The following is a 19,222-nucleotide window of genomic DNA, read 5'->3' on the forward strand; positions in this document are numbered from 1 at the left end:
GCGGTTGTGTGGAGGGAGCGAAGGAATCAAGGTGGGTCAATAGGCGTGGGTGCAGCGCAAGTGGGCAGTTTTGGGTGACCACTGGACCGGGCAGGGGGGCCAAGAGGAACAGGGGGGTGTGGGCAGGCCTGGGATAGGGAGTGAGCGCTGATTGATGATGGAAGTCCCGTCAGTGTCGCTTTGCGTTGCGCGTTGTGGCTGGGGCGGGCGGCGTTGGAGGGGGCAAGACACGCTGCAAGACATTGAAGAGAGCCCAGTGCCGGTAAGGTGCTGGGCACCTGGACGAAGGAAGCACAGCAATCCAGCGCCTCCAGTTTGGACTTGAACTGCGTGCCGTGCCCCTGGCTCTGAGTGACGCCTCGGTACCATCCAGGGACGTACCTCTTCAGGTATCCTCAGGGGTCCAGTCTGAAGTGAGCGGCATCGAACTCTGTGGGAGCAAGAGGACGGGACCTCCACTGATTGCTATGATGCTGTTGCGCTGCTGAAGCACAGAAATAGATACGTACCAACTAAGGTGTTTGGCGGTGCACAGCCCACCAGTGTTGGGCAGACAGACTGGTTGACTAGCAGAGCAGACAAGACAGGACAGGATAGGCAGACTGGCATATTGGGTGTGCGTGGGTTGCAGCGGCTCGAGATGCACTTGCATGGACCTGTCCAAGTTGACAACCTGAGATTGAGTGTGTCGCTCTCGCTCTCGATGTCCAAGTACATCGTCCAGGCTGGCCCAAAATCAATCAATATCTCTGCCCCCGCCGCCGACGTGCAGCGCAAGTGTCATTACTGACTACTTTACTTGGTAATCTACCTAAGGTACTACACCTACCTAACCGAAGGCAGGTATCTGCAGATGCATCGACTGGCATTCGTCAGAGGGGGTGGGTGGGCAGCCGCAGGTGAAGGTGAAGGCAGGTAGGTACTTAGTAGCTTACCGTTTTTGGGGGTGGCCAGAGGTTCCTTCCGTGGGAATTCTTTGTTCCTCCCACCACGTTGCGTCGTTGCCCAAGACACCAACATCGGCCGCGTCTGCGTGGCTTTTCCCAAAACGTTCTCTATTCCGGCCTCAACGAACAATGCCCTTGTTCTTCCGCGTGCCCCTCGCCCGACCATTGACCACAACAACCCAGCCAGCATTGCACTGCACTGCACTGCTAGCACTGAGCAGTCCAGACCGAGTCTTGCCTCCAGACGGGACCCTGGTTCTCTGTCTTCCCTCCTTTTGCGCTGCCAACCAATAACACAACGGTGCGAAGCATGGTGTCCCTGCCTCACCCTCAAGACCGCCCCTATCCCGGCTCGCCACCACCACTCCGCCTTCATTCAAATGCTAACACCGTTGCCAGAAACACTGTTGCAATCCAGGAAATGCCGTGAGCAAACCGCTGCAGCCTTGCAGGTCATTCGAGCACCCACACGCGCGTTGTCATTGTCAGTGTCAGCACAGAATGCCAGTCCGCAGCAATGGGTATGAACGCCAATCGCCGAATATCAAATATCGACCGTGTCATTCCTAATCTCCCAGATAATCACCGATATCACCCCGACAGAAAGAATGCCCGTGAAAAAAACACAATGGATCCCCGTCTAGTCAGGAACGCTTGCACTAGCTGTGCATCTGAGAATCCGCAATCGCGTGCTTACTGCGGGCCCGGCCATCTTGCCTATCCGCTATCGTTGGTACTTGTACAGAGCAGCACGGGCACTTTTCAAACCACCGCCTCTGCTACATCGCTGGTCGATTGAAGCTTCGACTATTTTACTATCGATCCCACCTTGTCTCAATTTAGCAGGTCCTCACCCAAGGCCCGCGAACCTGTTGGTCTGGATCCAGTAAAGCTTAAGATGAGGAGTGGGATGCCTGATGGATGCGCCATGCACACCAAAAGCCCCGTCCTCCTCTTCCTCCCCTCTGCGATCCCCTCTTCGCCAAAGACACCCCTGCTTTCAATCCACCAATCATATCTCGACTCGCTTCAACACGGCCAGCCAGCTTCGCTCATTTATCGAATACTGCAGCCATTGTCTCGATAGGATCGATTGAGACCAGAATCTGGTGCTGCTTTCCACTCGCGGTGGTTGAGTCTGGTGCTTCCAAGACGAAAAGCGGCCTTCTTCAGAACCAGGTATGGCGTTCGAGGACGACCGTGAACGGCGACTTGACGCAAAGGCATAATAACGAGTATTAACCCCATGTCGGACTGGGGCAGCGGAAACTCTCTCGACTCCTGGGTTCCAGGGGTCTTCGCAGCGCCGTTGTCGGTCACATCTCTCCACCGCAATTACGGACATCCACCCGGCGATCGATAAGTCCCAAGCGACTATTGTTGCGACTTGAGAACCGTCGACGGGGCCTGCGTAGCAGATACATGCAAGCTTTTCCGGCTGTCTGGCACCAGAGGCCGCGAATGCTCATTTCAATATGCTATTCTTCCCGTGCCGCGTGCCGTTGTTATCGCGCCGTCCTCCCGGCGGATAGCCGCAAGAAACGCGACTGCAAAATCCACGAGAAACACTACGCAGTTGCATCAGGGTGCATCGCTTAGCTTGTCCCCCAGTGCCATCCACATGCCGGTATCAGCAGTGGCTAGGCCCAGCCGTCTGAGAGACGTCAGTAGCGGCCCCGATACCGACAACGACAGCGCCGACAACGCCGGACGGCTCTCAGCTTTTGTTGAAACTGGGCGGCTCCGCTGACAAAGAGTACCAGACCCCGCCAGCATCAGTGCATTGCTGGACACTACATCACAAACCTGGTCTATTTCTGGTCGTCCCAAGCCGTAGCCGTGCCCTTGCAAGTCACCAGGACGAAGACGAAAGCACGAAACCTGTCAGAGAACTAGGGTTGACTTTGGGCCGCCTTTGTCGACACCAGACGGGCAATAAACCAGAGCCTCTCCCGCTCTTGCGAGCAGCTCAACCGGCGACGATCTTGAAGACCAATGGCTGCTGAAGTTTCGTTATTGTGGCTGTGAGCGGTGAAAGTGGACCATGTCGTGAGCCCTTGATGTGTGATTCTGAGGCAGATTGCTGTCTGCTTTGCTGACTACAATGCAGTGCGGAGGTTTTTGCGACATGGGCGCTTCGCCGTCTCAGGTTCTGAGGCGACCACCAGGTTGTTCGCCCTGCGTCTCCCACAAGCTTCCATGTCAAAACCACTCAAAATCCAGTCGGACCAAAACTTCAGTCCACCGCGGAACACAGCAGCCCATGCCGGCCGCCATATAGCCCGTCACATATCAAGCTACAAGCGAGGGCATCATGGGAAACCGCCAAAGTATATCTACGTTCGGCGTTGAGCTCTCGGCTTTTGTGCACCTCCTTTGTCATTACGGAGGTTGTCCCCCTGGTCCGAACCGGTATTTTCGACCCAACGGCTATCGGCGCCAATGTCATCCGTAACAATGATCGGCGAGCGGACTGAAATCGCTCGAGGCCATCGCATGTGAGCATTGCAAGGACAGCACAAGTCTCTGCCAGAGACAGTTCTAGAACTCGCAACCGTTGTGGTGTCAAGCTTCTTGGCTGCGCAACCAAGTGATGCTTGTTCCCTCTATTCCTGGGCTCCAGTCCATATATTTGGAGACTTGACAAAACGAGGCCAAGTGCGCTAAACAGCAGCCAAGACCTACAGCTTCAGTCTCCCGATGGCGCCGCCAAGCCACCATCTTGTTCAGTTTTGCTCGGAGAATTAATTGGCCATGGACGGCAAACGAGGCGGCTGTGCTGAACATCAAGACATGTCTCGTTCTGTTGTTCTTCTGAGACTGCTTCACAGTCGGACTGTTGCATTGATAATTCAACATAGGGTCACCTTGAACGTTCAGATGCTGGTGTATTCCCAGTCAGAGCCCGATGGTGGTGCCCATCCTATTTCCCAGGTAGGAACATCTGGAACTGAGCTGCTAATCACGGAAACTCCCACCCAACCCACTGGAAGTTTTATGATTGTGTTTAATCATATTTGAGCCACGCGAACTTTGCACATCTGGAAGGTGTGCAAGGACGCCAGGTTCATGCAGTCCATCACCCGCGTCCGGAGACCCTTTACAGCTGCTCTCAGACGTCACATCTGTCGATGCTATGCGTCATGGTCACGAGGGAAGCTTTCCCGAAGGTCGCCGAAACCTCTGATGGTGTGCTGCCTCGGAAGGCGGTCAAGCAGCCCAACAAGCAGGCACCCTCCTCGGGGCATCAGACGAAGGGAAAGGGGCTGCTTACCTACTTGCCAGAAGCAAGCCGTGGGTGGGAACGGCCGCCGCTTAACTGTAAGTGTACAAGGCGGCGTCCGTCATAGCACAGAGGTTGATGGTGGTGTCGCCGCCGCAGCCACTGCAGCGTCAAGCTTTCCTTCAAATCGGCCCACAACCTCAGTTTTGTTTCACTTAACCTCAGGCACCGGACGCCGTCGATCCTCAATGCCTCAGAGCCTGGACTTCAGACGGAGCCTGACTAACCCTGCAGCCAGATGTCCGGCTTGCCCTGTCGTCAAGGTATGCGCGACTGGCGAACACAATGCGTGCGCATCAAGTTGGAACATGTGGATACCAAGGGGAAGCGATGTATATGCTCGTCTGCCCAGGGTCTGGTAAGAATTTGCGAATATGACGAAGCGAGAGGTTTTAGGAGGCTTTGGAACTACTGGTGGGAGTACGCGTGGAATGATCAACATGCTCCTTTAAATGTTTATACGTTCGATTTGGCGGTCTTATGTCTCGGAAGCCAGTAGCTCATTTATCGCAAGCAGATCTCCGGGACCGCCGGACTCGGGCCGCCGCGTCCTGGATCCGGACCGGTTCGGACATAACATGAGCAGGAGCTCCAGATTCTACCGCTTCGGATGGGACAATACCCAGTGGATTTAAATCAAAATTACAGCCAAAGTGAGAAATTCATTGAAAGGAATAAAATTTCTGCCATAGTGAGGCATCTGAAACCAGTCTGAACGGAATCATGAATGCAACCTCTTCGCTCTACCAAACATGGCAACTTGGCTCGTGACTCTTCAAAAGAACCACCAGCACCCAACAAAATGAGCCTGAGATGCTGAGCCTCCAGTATGTAACCTGCCGACCAAATCCCATACACACGTGGTCCTACATGTCCTCGGAAAGAAGACTGTGAAGTCCAAAGAACAGCCCCGATGTGGGCACTGGCCAGTCGGCCCCGGGCGACTCGGTGGGCTTCCGGGGATAAGCGGATAAAGCGGGCTCGAGTCGGTACTCAATTCGCCGACGGAAATTTCCACCACCACTGTGGCACCTGTTATCGTCATTGATCTGCCTACCTGTTCCCAGCCATCACAGATCCGGCACTGGCCGGCCGCGAACACCCTCTTTCCCCCAAGCTTACTTTTTTCTTTCCCGTTCCCTTTCCTTCACCCCGCGCAACAAACGACAGAGGTCAAGGATATGGGAGCTTGCAACTTCCTCCTCCCTCAATACCTCGCCCAACCATGATGCGCCAAAGCATGGCCGCCCTCTCCGCGAGGCCAGCGGCGTCCCGCTGCCTCCAAGTCTCCCCCGCGGCGTGCATCCTCAACCCATCCATCCGCTTGCGCCCCCCCACGACGACACGACCACAACCACCCGGCACAACAGCATCAGCAGCGTCACGACGCCCAATCCACTCGACATCCCGCAGCGGATCCCGCTATGAACCCCTCCGCCCGCCATCCCCCGCCTCCCTCGGCGCCCCGAAGCGAGCCCGCACATACCCCAAGGGCCGCAAATGGACCCGCCGCCTGCTCGTCCTCTCCGCCGCCGTCGGCACCGTCTACCTCCTCGACTCCCACATCTACGCCTCCGGCCTCGGCCGCTCCCTCCGCACCTTCGGCACCGGCCTCCTCGTCGCCCTCGACTACAAGCTCAACTTCCGCCCCGTCCCGCTCACCGGCGGCTCCGTCCAGGACCTGCACCGCCGCAACGCCGAGCGCCTGTTCGACCTGCTCCGGCACAACGGCGGGCTGTACCTCAAGATCGGCCAGGCCATCGCCATGCAGAGCGCCGTGCTGCCGCCCGAGTTCCAGAAGATGTTCGCGCGCATGTTCGACGACGCGCCGCAGGGCGAGTGGTCCGACGTCGAGGCCGTCATCCGCGAGGACTTTGACGGGCGTTCCGTTGAGGAGGTCTTCGGCGTCAGCTTCCGCGGGGAAGAAGGCAAGGGCCTGATGGAGCGCCGCGCGAGAGCCAGCGCCAGCGTCGCGCAGGTGCACTGGGCGCGGCTGCCGGACGGCCGGGAGGTGGCGATCAAGATCCAGAAGCGCGAGATCGCGAAGCAGATCTCGTGGGACCTGTGGGCGTTCAAGACGGTCGCGTGGATCTACAGCCGGTGGTTCGACCTGCCGCTGTACAGCCTCGTGCCCTTCATCACGGAGCGGCTCGAGCTCGAGACGGACTTTGAGAACGAGGCCAAGAACTCGGAGACGATGCGCGCGCTGATCGACGGCGAGCGCAGCCTGCGCGGCCGCGTGTACGTGCCGAAAGTGTATCCGGAGCTGTCGACGAAGCGCGTCATGACGACGGAGTGGATCGAGGGCGTGCGGCTGTGGGACAAGCAGGGCATCAACGGCCGCTGGCTCGGCGGGTACGGGAACGGGTCGCCGGGCGTCAAGGGCGCGACGACACTCGATGCCCCCGACGCGGCGGCCGTGCGGCGGGAGCTCCGCGAGCGGCCTCACCGGGAGCAGCTGAAGCCCGAGCGCGGGGAGTGGCGGGGCCGGCGCGGGCGCGGCGGGCTGGGGCTGAGCAGCAAGGAGGTGATGACGACGATGGTGGACCTGTTCTCGGCGCAGATCTTCAAATGGGGCGTGGTGCACTGCGACCCGCACCCGGGCAACATCTTCATCCGGCGGCTGCCGAGCGGGCGGGCGGAGCTGGTGCTCATCGACCACGGGCTGTACGTGTACATGAGCCCGGCGTTCCGGCACCAGTACGGCGTGTTCTGGAAAGCGCTGATGACGTTCGACAACAAGACGATCGAGCAGGTGACGGAGGCGTGGGGGATCAAGGCGGCGGACCTGTTTGCGAGCGCGACGCTGATGCGGCCGTACGAGGGCGGGGACGAGCGCACGCGCAACGGCATCATGAAGGAGCTCGAGGGCAAGACGCCGGCGGAGCGGCACTACGAGATGCAGCAGCGGATGAAGCAGGGTATCCGGGATATGCTGGCCGACGAGGAGAAGTGGCCGAAGGAGCTGATTTTCATCGGGAGGAACATGCGCATCGTGCAGGGGAATAATCAGTACCTCGGCAGCCCCGTGAACCGCGTCAAGATGATGGGCCAGTGGGCGTCGCGGAGCCTGTACGAGGACCCGAACCTGCCGTGGGCGAGGAGGATCGGCAACGCGTGGAGGCATTTCGTGTTCAAGGGGGTACTGGCGCTGACGGATGTCGCGTTTTACTTCTTCAAGATCAGGCAGTGGCTAGGTTTTGGTGGAGGTATGGAGGATGAGATGGAGAAGAGGATGAAGGATATCGCGCAGGATTTCGGTGTTGAGCTGCAGCATGAGGTGTTTGAGGGGTAGAAGGCGATAGATGGTGTTGGCCGATAGACGTTTGTCAAGAGAAGAGGAGGTTTAAGTGTTTTATTATTGACTATTTATGCCGGTATAGAGGCGCGGGTTTCGGTAAACGGGGAGACCTAGAGGAAAAGATACCACTCATGACTTCACTGTAAGGCTTCATGATATTTGAAGGACGTCTTTCGATAATTTTTTCGATGCCACTTGCAAGAGTCCAGGATGGCCTCCAAAGCTTGGTTGCGCCATATGAAAAGCCTGCCAGCCCGTGTCGACCAAGAGCCGAGGCGGGCAGCAATGCGGTTGCCTTCTCTCAGCGTGCGTGGAACTAACAGGCTACATGGCTCACTAGATGTGGGGTTTATCCCGCTAGGTGAGGGAGGCAATCATCGGAGCTCGACCCCGATGACATATGACCTGATCATATTCCAGACTGAATACTTGTCAGACGAGGAAAATGCAAGAGAGCGGTGATGTCGAAATAGAAGAGGTCTGACGAGTTTACGGCCCGCACCGAGGAGCACAGCGGTTTATCCAGGGATCGTCGCCATGTCCATCGAAGCATTGGGCCTTGAGTGCCTTGGCTACTTGATCTGTAAGGTTATCTTGGCTCCAGGAGACGACGCCTGTATATCTTGCGAAGAAGGCTTGTAGATGTTACTTGAGAGTATATACTGCTATGCAGATTCAGTGTCCGTTATGGGTTTATTATCGAGGACGTAGAAATCAGACTGGGTTGCTACGCATTTATTGCGAGACTTGGGTTCTGTTCTGCGTGTTGGATCACGGTTTTCAGAGTCACGAGCGCCAAGCTTAGGAGCATCATTGATGCCGTATAAATTTTGCTCTTGGACACCTAATACCGATTTGGAGCAAAGATGCGAAGGTCGTTCTCACTACGATATTCGCATCGTTCAAATTCTTCAGCCCCTAATCAGAGGCTGACATGCTTTGTACAGTCAGCCGTCTCGTCCAGCTTCACCGATACCATAGAGTAGGTTTGTGATCGTCAGCTGAGTATTCGTTATTACAATAATCTTTGAACGAGAAGGGTGGGAGACCATGGGATCTGCCTCTAACGTGGTGATTTCGTGAGACTTTCTGTTGACGCCCAGTCGTCGATCGATGACAAAGCTCCTCGGGGTCGCCATGCTTGGCACGATTGACTTCATGCGCGCTTGTCTTGTTGAGGCTCTCTGGTCGCGGGGCATGAAGACGTCTAAAATTGGCCCGCAATTCCATATCATAGACAGCTTGGAAGAAAAGCACAGAGTTCGATAACAAACCCAGCTGACAGCTACTCCAAGACGAGGAGGATTCTACTAGATTTCTGTACCGCAGTAAGTTGAGGACTTGGAGTCGCAGCAATCAATGCCTACATCTTGAAAACCTACCTATATATTTGAAGGTAATCAAGATATGTTCTAAGCATGAGGTTTCATTCACAATGATGTATTGTTGTCAAATCTGTGAAGGCCAATGTGGTTTACAGGAGTGGCAGCTCAGGTAAGGCCTGGTTGAACCTTGATGGACACCGTAGCCTTCAGTTCTCACAATTTTGTGTGGTGTTCATCATCGTCTCCTAGAGTGTACCTCCGTTGAGTATTCTATGGCGGAGCAAGCTTCGCAGTCTTTACCTGTGGTTTGAGAAAGACGTATATGACTGATGTTTTCAGTCCTTCATGCTGAAGTTGAGCCTTCCTCAAAGTAATAAACTACAATCCCTGGGATATTTGCCTCTGTGTTGTTAGGATTCTGTCTGAATCGAAAGTAAGCCTCGTCTTATATACTACACATATACGATGATACTCTCAGAGTGTGATTCCACCCTCGGCGGTCCCACGTCCACATCCGGCCACCTAGTCATATGAGAATGCCCAAACGCGTTGAGTAAGTCGGTGTATAAAATGGAAAAAATAGAAATTTTGACTTAGAATCAATAGCAATTGTCGTCTCCCTTTCAGAAGTCCAAGCCAATTCGCAAATTTGCCGTTATAGTAAGGGCAGATGCACAATACTTCGTGTGCAACAGTGTGTGCTGTCTATGACCATCGTCTGCTTCATCTGATAAGTATTCGAACAGAATACTGTACAAATTACAGCTGAATATGCCGCTAACTGCCAGTAGCCACTTGCGTTCGGCGACATGTGGACTACCCGCCAACAAGCAACTTCTGAGCCTGTTGGGACCTAGGCAACAATATCGCGAATCTCGTCCTCTCGCGCGAACAGACCTTCTTTGCCCTTCTTACCACAGATATTTTCCGTGTTTCTCTCACGTTTTCCATAGCCGCTGGCTTCTATGTCTTTTATAATGATACAAGGTCCTTTTGCTGCTGTGGTAAGGTAGCAATCGTCATATTCCGTACCTAGTCTCACTGGTGAGATGAAGTGGAATAACCCAGCTATCTTATTATAAATGAATCTGCAACATCATGAATATCACGCCTATATTCAGACAATACATTCTTGCTCAAGTTAACATAGACATAAAAATGTTGCTATTATGTCAACTTAGACTGGCCATCAGAAGAATCAAAGCGCGGTGAACGTATTGGTCAGCATGCTGATTTAAGCCTGGTAGTTCTCACGCACATCACATTATGTTTCAACATCACAGACCAAATCACAGCCTTCCTACATTTCAATGCCACATCTCTTGAGAATACAACTGTGTGCGTGGACCTAATAGGCAAGGCGACCTGAGGAACATCAACAAAGGCCATTTTCGATTGCTCATCACTTAGTACTCAGCCTGCAAAATGCCATCAATATGTCTTAGCAGCGCGTCCAGTCTACCAGTTTCTTGGAGTATTTTTCGTTGACCAGCTCATTTGCGGTTGGGAAAGCGTCTGTGACAAAGACTCATCAGTCTTTTAAATAAACCGCGCCGGCATGTGAATGCTCGTTGACCACTTCATACTCCCACCATTGCTACTCTAAGACACAAAGCAATTCTAGAAGCCAGAGTCAAGAGTTTAAGGAACTTGTGAACTGGGTGTGTGACAGATGATGTACCTCACTGCGCAGGTGATCTCAATACCTTCACGATATTCAAAACCTAGCTTCGTTAGTATTCTTGCCTCAATATCTGTAGGATGATATGAGATATAGAGGATGTATAAGATAATAGACTACAACCTTTCATTTTAGAGTGAAGAAATCTGATCTTTCGGTCAGTAGGTAAGTTGGTTCACTCATCATTAATACACTATGAAGACAAGAAATCTAAGTAGCTGCTGTGTTTAATTGTTGCTGGTCTTTTCTTAATTGTAACGCCTCAGCAGATATACCCTTCGTAGCCTAGAATGTCAGCAGATCACCTTTATTCTGAGGAGGAAGAGGCTCTTAGATAAAAGGCTCAGCAAGTTATAGAGGTTCTTGAGCAACAGCAGAAACGACAATTTGTCCTCCACCTAGAAACGCTTCAGGCGAATGCCCCTTTAGGCTCTCTAACCTCTAAGGTGTTCTTTGGCACAGCTACATCAGTAAGTTTTGCCTGTAAGATGTTATCATCAGCTCCGTCCGGCGATTAACCTACATTAATACCTTGGGATTAAGAGCGATTAAGCTTCTTGGCTAAGATGACTACGACAACAACAGTGGAAAGCGTTCAGATGACTGCTATCATGTTCTGTAATAAGCTCAGTGTCGTACTAGTTGAAGTGGAGTTATTAGATTTGAGAATCTCTGAATATAATAACGGACTGCCGTGTTTTATACGCTGCAGCCTAGGTATCCTACATGAGGCGTATCTATAGATATTCGAGTATTGTTGGTATGTTCTACCTGCCCTTGGTCTGACTTTTTGTAGTAGGAAACAGCTCTAAGAGCTACGCAATATGAAAATCAGCCAGCAACGGAGCGGCAAATGACGCTTCTCATACAACACTTCTTTCAACCCCAGACGCTAATGATTTCTACCCCCGTTTCGCAGGCTCTAGCAATAACGCCACCAGTGATTTTGATCCCCAGCTTCCGCTTGACAGCGTTTATCGGCATCCAGTACCTCTTGCAAGAGTTTCTGTCAATGAAGTATTCGCCCAGTTGACATGCGAGTGTCTTTGATGCATGACATCTGGCGGAAGGCCTACACCGACAAGAACAGTATCATGAGGACCGAAGATTCATAAGGAATTTAAGTCGTACGTTTGCCTATTACAGCAGCAACATTCTGGGCTGCCGAATCTGTATAATATTCATTCAACAAACAGAGCTGCAGAATATACTGATGTGTCTCTTTGACGTTCCAAAGCAGGTGACGAATGCTTATTTAGATCCCAACAGATTTCACATCACTGATCAACCAGCAAATCAAGCTCTTTGTCAATCCAACGTACAAGATCGTCTCTCGGAGCCTTTCGGTTCCTACAGCCAGCATCAACAACAAATCCGCACAAGTGCAAGCGACAAGTGTGCACATGCTATAAACAACAGACTTGGAAGTGTTCCACACCACACAATCGATGGACGAGACAGATCCACGGCGCCTTGGCAGCTGCGAATAGCCGCATTGATTGTTTTCAGTAGCTGCCATTAGTGCGTTGAAACCCTGGGTATTCCGAGCTTACACATGAATTGCTGGCCATCCAAATCTATTACCGGAAGTCAATTGCATTTATCTACATTATTCATGTCCCAGCGTTGAGACTATGATGGCTTTCTCGCGTTTCTCGCATACTATGACGAATCGGGTCGAGATATTTAATCAACATCCTAGGCCGAAATCTCCCATGGCGAATTTCCCATGCAAAGTAGCGTTTGTTTGATAATGCGACTGTAGTCTTTGCGCAATCCAGTCTGTAAGCCCAAACCAAGGACCCCGAATCGAGAAGCCCTTGTCGTCAAGTCACGTACCACATTTGCGGTAGATCGACTTCCCTCTGCCCGAGAGTATGCTGGTTGAATACCATAATGACAAAGGTAAGAAAGTCTCATTAGAGAGCTGGGAATCTGCGGCTCTCAGACGTGTCAGGTACTTTGCGAGCAATTGTTCTCGATTCTTACCGAGTTCAGGTACCCACCATTATAGAGGCATCAGGCTCCATTGCTCGCCCATAGACGACCTGTGCCGGCAAGGCTTGTTGAAATACTAGCATCTACGGCTCTATACCTCAGACATAGAGTAATTGAGAGGCCTTCAAGGACAGGTCCAGTACTTATCTCTAGAACGCAATGGGTCGTGTCCATTTTCGCCGCTGGAAGGCAATGTAGCGGGCTTTGTCTGTCGAATCCCAATCGCGTGTACTGCCAGGTTGCGCCTCACCACTCTGAGCATCTTAGCCATGTTTACATACGTATTTTGCATACGTAGCACAACCCATGAGCCCGAAGAAGGGCTTTGACCTTCACTTACTCAGTCTGGAATACATGCAAAGTAACGATACACGAGAGTAGCGAACCCAGGTTGGAAAGCAGTTGTCACAGGCCCGGGCGATAGATGGTGCTATGAGAAGATTGCGTAAAGTATCCCGAGAGTCCTCTGGGCAGGAATAATTTGCTTCTACCATAACAATTGCCCAAGAAATCACTTAGTTCAGAATGACAAGATATCAGCCTCGGTCAAACCTCCTGGTCCAGCACGCTGCCAGGCGCAATATCGCATCGAAGACTGGCAAAAGTCGGCACATCACCTTACACGATGAGTGATGTTTTGTATAAATACTTCCTAAGATACCTTACATTGGGAAGCCCATGGACACTGCGACCACTCGTCTCCAATGTCTACCGGGAGGCACTGCGAGATGGACTTTGGTCTTGGGCAATTCCGTAGCCCCCGATGGCAGCTTCTCAATATATTCAATGTGTAAAGTGACGCTATAGTTCGGTATCTTGAGAGTAGTATCAGCGCATAGGCTGACCATGGATGGGATGACGGAAGACGTAAGGTGGCTCGAAGAATCCTTAGAGGAGGCGTTGCGCCAACGGCTCGAGACATTGAAGCTGTCCGCCTTTCACAACGCGACTTATGGTTGGGGGTGATTTTGCAGAATTACATGTTGGAAAGGAGATTGCTTCTATTAAATAAAAGAATGAACACGATGCGTGAAATCGCACATCACTAGCCGAGAGAGCCTGCCGTTCTCACTTCGAAATGTGTTGCTCATGCCGGACAATGGGAACTGCCTCATTCGGTTGTATAAAAAGATGGAAGTTTGGCACAGGATCGATGCGGGCACAATCTGGAAGGCATGGACCCCCACGGAATCCGAATATGGCATTCTTCCATTGCTCTACTGTGAGCCTTGGCCCTCTCAACACGACCAACCGAAGCATACTAGGCCAATCTAGTCAGGTTTTCTTTCGCCGTCGAGCATCTTTTCTGGTCGTTGATGATACGCCCCTGTATACAATGCACTTCATTCCGACGAGGTGGAAGGCCCACAGTTGGTGAAGTACACCAGCAGCCTACGTCGAAGGCGCAAGACGATCACCAGTCCCGACTATATCAAGCCTGCCACAGGAGGGAAACAGCACTGTCGACAACAATTTCTCTTCTGGTTGTGTCTGATCGAGGTCTTTCATACTAGCCCACGTACCCCTGATTGGTTAAGCCAGACCGGGACGCACTCCGGACGGTGGCTTCAAAGCTCATCATCCTCTGGACTCTGTCCGCATTGGAGTATTCAACCTAAACCAACGCATGCGGCACTATTCCACAGAGACCTTGAGAGCAATGACTTGGGCTTGCTGGCTTGTCGCCGCTCAGGAAACTGGTCAGTCTGCGTTTCCAGAGACACATGTTATTGCATCGTGCTGGGTCCATCAATTAATCATACAACAAATACAAGTGATGTGTGTAATGCCAGCACAGTCTACTAAGTGTTGTTAGAGCCGTCAGATTACTCAGCCAAACGAAGGAAAATCCTACAGCAAGGAGAAGAACTGGGAGGTTGACAAGACCCTTTTGAGCAATGCAGGGATCGAGATCTCAGAACCCTGAAGGGTCCAAGAGAGGCTCAAGTATTGGCAATAAGTACGCCGTACCCGAAAGGCAGAATCAGCCATCGGACTCGGCCGCATCATCGGGCCTCTTCAATCAGCCACAAACTCTCACTCTCACTTCAGCTTGCTGTCGAGGACAAGCATGTTGTTACTATCGGCTCGTTGGGCCCCTTTGCGACTCTCCCTACTCCCCGAGCTCCCAACAACAACCACACACAAAGCTGACTAGGACACCATTCTTCTTACCCCTGGCGTGAGCAAGGGAGAGGGAGAACACACGCATGTTCTTTCAAACAACCCCCCGCGCCCCGTTGCCGAACCCCGTCGGTTTCCTCCGGGTTGGGGACACATAAGGCTGAAGCGAACAGTGAACACCACCACCACCACCAGCCATTACCAGTCCGGAAAACTTGAGCGCCCCTATCCGAGTCGAGTCGGGGGCGAGCCAGGTTTCTCTACAAGCTGGGTGAGCCTGGCTGTTTATAAATTGTGCAATGGTGTAAATTGCCCGGAACGTGTCATGTTTGCTGTCAAGTCGTAGGTGTGTGTGAGGGTGTTATGCGAGTTGAGGGCTCCCGGAAAAGAGCCCCCAAACACCTAGGACAGGCAGTTGACAAACGGCAGAAGCTCTGTCATGAGTAAGACGTATTGAACCTCCTCTGGACATCGCTTGTACAAATGTCCGGTCCCTACTGCGAGTAGACGCTACTGGCAACCAAAGGGACGAGCCGACAGCGCTGTGACTACCAGATATACATATGTCCGACTACCTCAGTCGGATTAACTCGAAAGCTACATGCAAGACGAAGGCGCAAGCGGGAGATGCAGAAGCCAGCGGGCCGAATTGGTGAAGGGGGGCGGCGGCGGCGGCAGCCCGAGCGAGAGGAGCAGGGCGTCTGGGCACAGAACTCCTGGGGTTCGGAAACTGTTTCCGCGATATTGCGGCTCACGGGATGTTCCCGGGCATTTGTTTAAATGGAGGACTGCGCTCTGGGGTGGCTTCACTTGATCAAACCTTCGGGTCATTGGCTCCGAAGTGAGTGTGCTGTGCAGTCAAGAGGGGGTAATAACAAGAGGCAATATGGCAATGTATTCTCGCATTTGGCCGTAATGTCTTGAATTGCATGAAGTTGAGTTAAGCTTGGGAGGTTTGGGCTAGGGGGGTTTAGCGAAGGAGAGGGTGATGTCCTGCCCTACGGATACCTCGTGTGATCGTGGGCTTTGTGTTCTCGGGAGGGAATGTCTCTCTCGTCTGCGCCACTTGTGCGAGACAAACACAACGTTGTTCTTCTTGTCTCACACAACGATCTCGGGAGTTGGAGGTAGTGAGGCAACGGTGTGGTCGGCTGTTCAGCAGGAGGGCAAGCTAAAATGCGATGCGGAAATGAGAGAAGGAAAAGAAGGAATTTTTGGACCCCTGGAATTTTGGGAGTGGTGCTGGGCTGTCTGGTGGTGAAGGTGGTGGTCGTAGCGGGTTTGCCTTGTTGCACGGTGCTAAAAGGTAATTTGGAGCATGTCGATCGATCTCGGACAATTTGAGAGGAATTTCTTTGGATGAGATGGCATGAAGGAGCGCGTGGTTAATGTGAAACAGCGCCCATTTCGGCGTCGGGGGTTCCACTGACCCCATCGAGTTCGCCAAAGGGCTTGAGGGACGGGGAGGGGACGGGAGGGACGTTGATGGGGTCCATGGAGCGAGATGGAGCGAGATTATCTTGGCCTGCCTGCAAGTTGCAGTGCTCGCAGAGGCCGTGATCGTATGAAGACGGAAGTGAGAATTGAGATGTTTTAAAATTTTGAGAGGAGCGTCATATGTCTGTGCTGCTTTGGCGAGAGGACGTATCCGTACTTTGAGAGGGAAAAAAAAGAGACGCGAGTCTGAGGTTGACAGCGGCAGTTGTGGGTAGCAATGATCGACGATGAATCTAGACTCAGTCAGAGTTGTCGGTTTCCTCTCGTCATTGGTGGCATGACGACGATATTTTGCGCGTGTGGATGGCCTGGGACAGCACTGGGCACACTTTCGAAAGCCGCTTGCCGCTTGCGGGAGCAAAGACGTTTCCATCCGTGCCACGGGTCCTGCAGCCTGGAATCTAAACCAACCCACCGCACACGACCCTTTTTCTTTTTTTTTTCCTTTTTTTTTTTCCCTTTCTTTCTTCGTGTGCCAGGGCAAGGTGCCGGGTAAGGATACACAATGACAAGAGATTGGTGTTTGCCGGGTGTGTTTGTGTTAGTATCTTATGCTCCGGAGCACCGATGATGTAGGAAGCCGCACACGAGATGCCAAGACGTGGGCCGCCGGCTGGTCGATGACGGACGAGAGTCTGTTCCCCGACGAGGGCCGCTGAGGGTGTCCGAAAGATGCAGATAATTGAACGTTGAGGAAGGAAAAGAAAAAAGTATCGTGAGCGGCACGCGTGACAGACGCGCGGGAATTGGAAGAAGATGACGGGCTCTCACACAGTCGGCGGCAGATAATTGGATCAGGAGAATGGATGGGGGATAGGAGATGCGGGTAGGCAGGCAAGACAAGGGAGGTGGAGGTGACCGTGGGAAACTTGGCTCGAAATTCCTGGATGCAATTTTAAGGGGTGGCCGCTTACTGGGAAATCCCGTTCTTGCTGAGTTTGTCCCGCGGTTGCATTCAGGGAAGGTCCCTCTCTCGAAAGAGGCTGTCTCGTCCAGGTGCTGTTACATCTGAGCCTCCCCAAACCTGTGCTCAGGGGGAAGGAAGGACGGAAGGGGAGCAATGGAAGGTCCAGAAGGAAAGGTAGGTAGGTAGGAAAGAGCAGATAAGCCAGATAGGCACCCTCTCGTTTTTGTGCCTCAAGCCTTCCAAACTATTGATACTGGGAATAACTTGATCATGGTGCTCAGTCAGATGACGTGTAAATGCTGATGAGGGAAATCGAAGCAGCAACAACACAGAGCGACCAGCGCCAACGCCCTCGCCGTCTTTCCCAGCCTGGTCCAGGGGAAGGATTCTTGTAGCGGGGCGAAGTTGGCGTTGCGTTGGTAGCGGCTCATGCATGAACACGGTGTTGGGACTTGGGGGCAGCACTTGGTGATAGCCCGCCTTCTCTCGTCATTAGCCTTGATTTCCCAAAGCTCGACTGGCGCAATACACCGCCATGTGGCCTGGGGGAGCTTAAGCCGGCTTCTCGCGTCTGGTGAACAGCAGCTACCTTACCTGCGTGCGAATACGCAAGCCGTTGGTGTTGGAGTCCGGGCACTTACTTGCCTGGTCGATAGCTAGCAGCAGCCACCAGGGCAGAAGCAGCAGCTAGATAAGAAACCAACCAGACAGTTCAAACGGTGTTTCTGGGGGACCTCCATCATCTCAGTGCTTGGGCTGCGTCGGGCGGCCCCAATGGCGTTATTAGCTGCCCATTAGTGCGCCTGGTTGGAGAATGTCTCTGGGGGCCCTGGGCTAGCGAGCTGCTGGAGTCACGACTGCGTTACAGGCCATGCGGAGCGAGAGAGAGTGAGCAGAGTGAGGAGAGTGAAGAGCCCTGGTCTGGTTTGGCGAGGTCGTCGTCTCTTCTGTGTCGTCTCTCGCTGGAGCCGGAGACGGTACCTGGGCCCCAACCCAGCCTAGCGCGGCCCCGTCTGTACCTGCGTCGGGGGAATTTCTGGCTGCAGGGTGTTGCGCTACCCGTCGGCCAACCAATCACATGACAAGAATGGCAGGACTTCAGTGCGCACCCTGCGTGGCCGGTTGGTGCTGTCCAGTGTCCATCGTCCATCGGCGAAGCCCCTCTCGATTCTCAAATTGGACGGGACATTGGATCCAGCATGGGGCGAAGGGGACGAGGAGGGACGATGGGGGACGCCTGACATGCTGGATGGAGCAGGAGCTTCGTCTTCTGGGAACGGGCAGGTCCTGTTCTCGTCTGTTGCGTCGCACTCGCGGTGGTTCTCTGTCTGTCTGCCTGACTCTGCTTGTGTCGTCCGTCTTGCTCCTGTTGCTCTTTTCGCGCCTGTTGCCTTGATTCACCTTACACCCGTTCCAACTCAGTGCACACCTTGACATCTCTCAAAAACAGAGCGGGAAGCATCGCATTGCTGCTGCTGTCGGCGCAAACCCAAGTCGGCAATTTCATTGGTCTGCAATCGCATCGCGCAGCGCCCTGCACTGACCTCATCCTGTCCCCATCCATCGCACCTGCTCCTCCACTGGCATAATTACACTCGTCTCGTCGCGGGTCCCTCCACTTGCTCTCTCAGTCAGTCTCTCCTCGAACACCCCCCAATTCTCCATCTGCGCGCATCTGCACTGGCCATCCCGCCCTCACCCTCACCCTCACTCTCACTCACTCACTCACTTTAGACACTGCGCCTGCTTGCTCTTCTCGACGCCATTCTTGCTCCAGGCTGCTCGCTCGCTCTTCACATTTCACAACCCACGCCGACCTTTACTCCCTGCACACCTGTACCTGCACTGGACTGGACTGGAGTGGCTTGCCCTAGGTACTCTCGAACCGGGCCTACCAACACGCTACCAACCTGCCTTAACTCTCGCTAACGCTTGCACTTGTGTGCCCACCTCATCCATACGTAAGGTCCATACCTACCCATCCGTACCTTACCTTACCGCACCTTGGTACCTGGCCTGCCTTCACCCTACGTACGGATACCACGACCTCACCAGCTGCATTTGACCCGCCTCGCCTGCTTCTCGTCTCGTCCCGCCGGGTCCACGTTCTTCGCAATTCCCATCTCTTAATTACGCCTCATCCCCTCCACGGATCTCTC

The 19,222-nt window shown here is 53.3% G+C and overlaps 1 protein-coding gene across 1 annotated transcript; it reads left to right on the plus strand.

Moving 5' to 3' along the window:
• Window positions 1-5,455: 5,455 nt before the first annotated feature.
• CGGC5_v010975 (ABC1 family protein) lies at window positions 5,456-7,525 on the plus strand (the record flags this gene model as incomplete). The annotated part of the gene is made up of 2 exons (XM_066152447.1): window positions 5,456-7,182; window positions 7,255-7,525. 2 exons carry the CDS (start codon window positions 5,456-5,458, stop codon window positions 7,523-7,525), a joined length of 1,998 nt encoding a protein of 665 aa, XP_066008320.1.
• Window positions 7,526-19,222: the final 11,697 nt, after the last annotated feature.

The sequence above is a fragment of the Colletotrichum fructicola genome, assembly GCF_000319635.2.
Source record: "Colletotrichum fructicola Nara gc5 chromosome Unknown KSG_Nara_v1_contig06, whole genome shotgun sequence".
Lineage (NCBI taxonomy): Eukaryota > Fungi > Ascomycota > Sordariomycetes > Glomerellales > Glomerellaceae > Colletotrichum > Colletotrichum fructicola.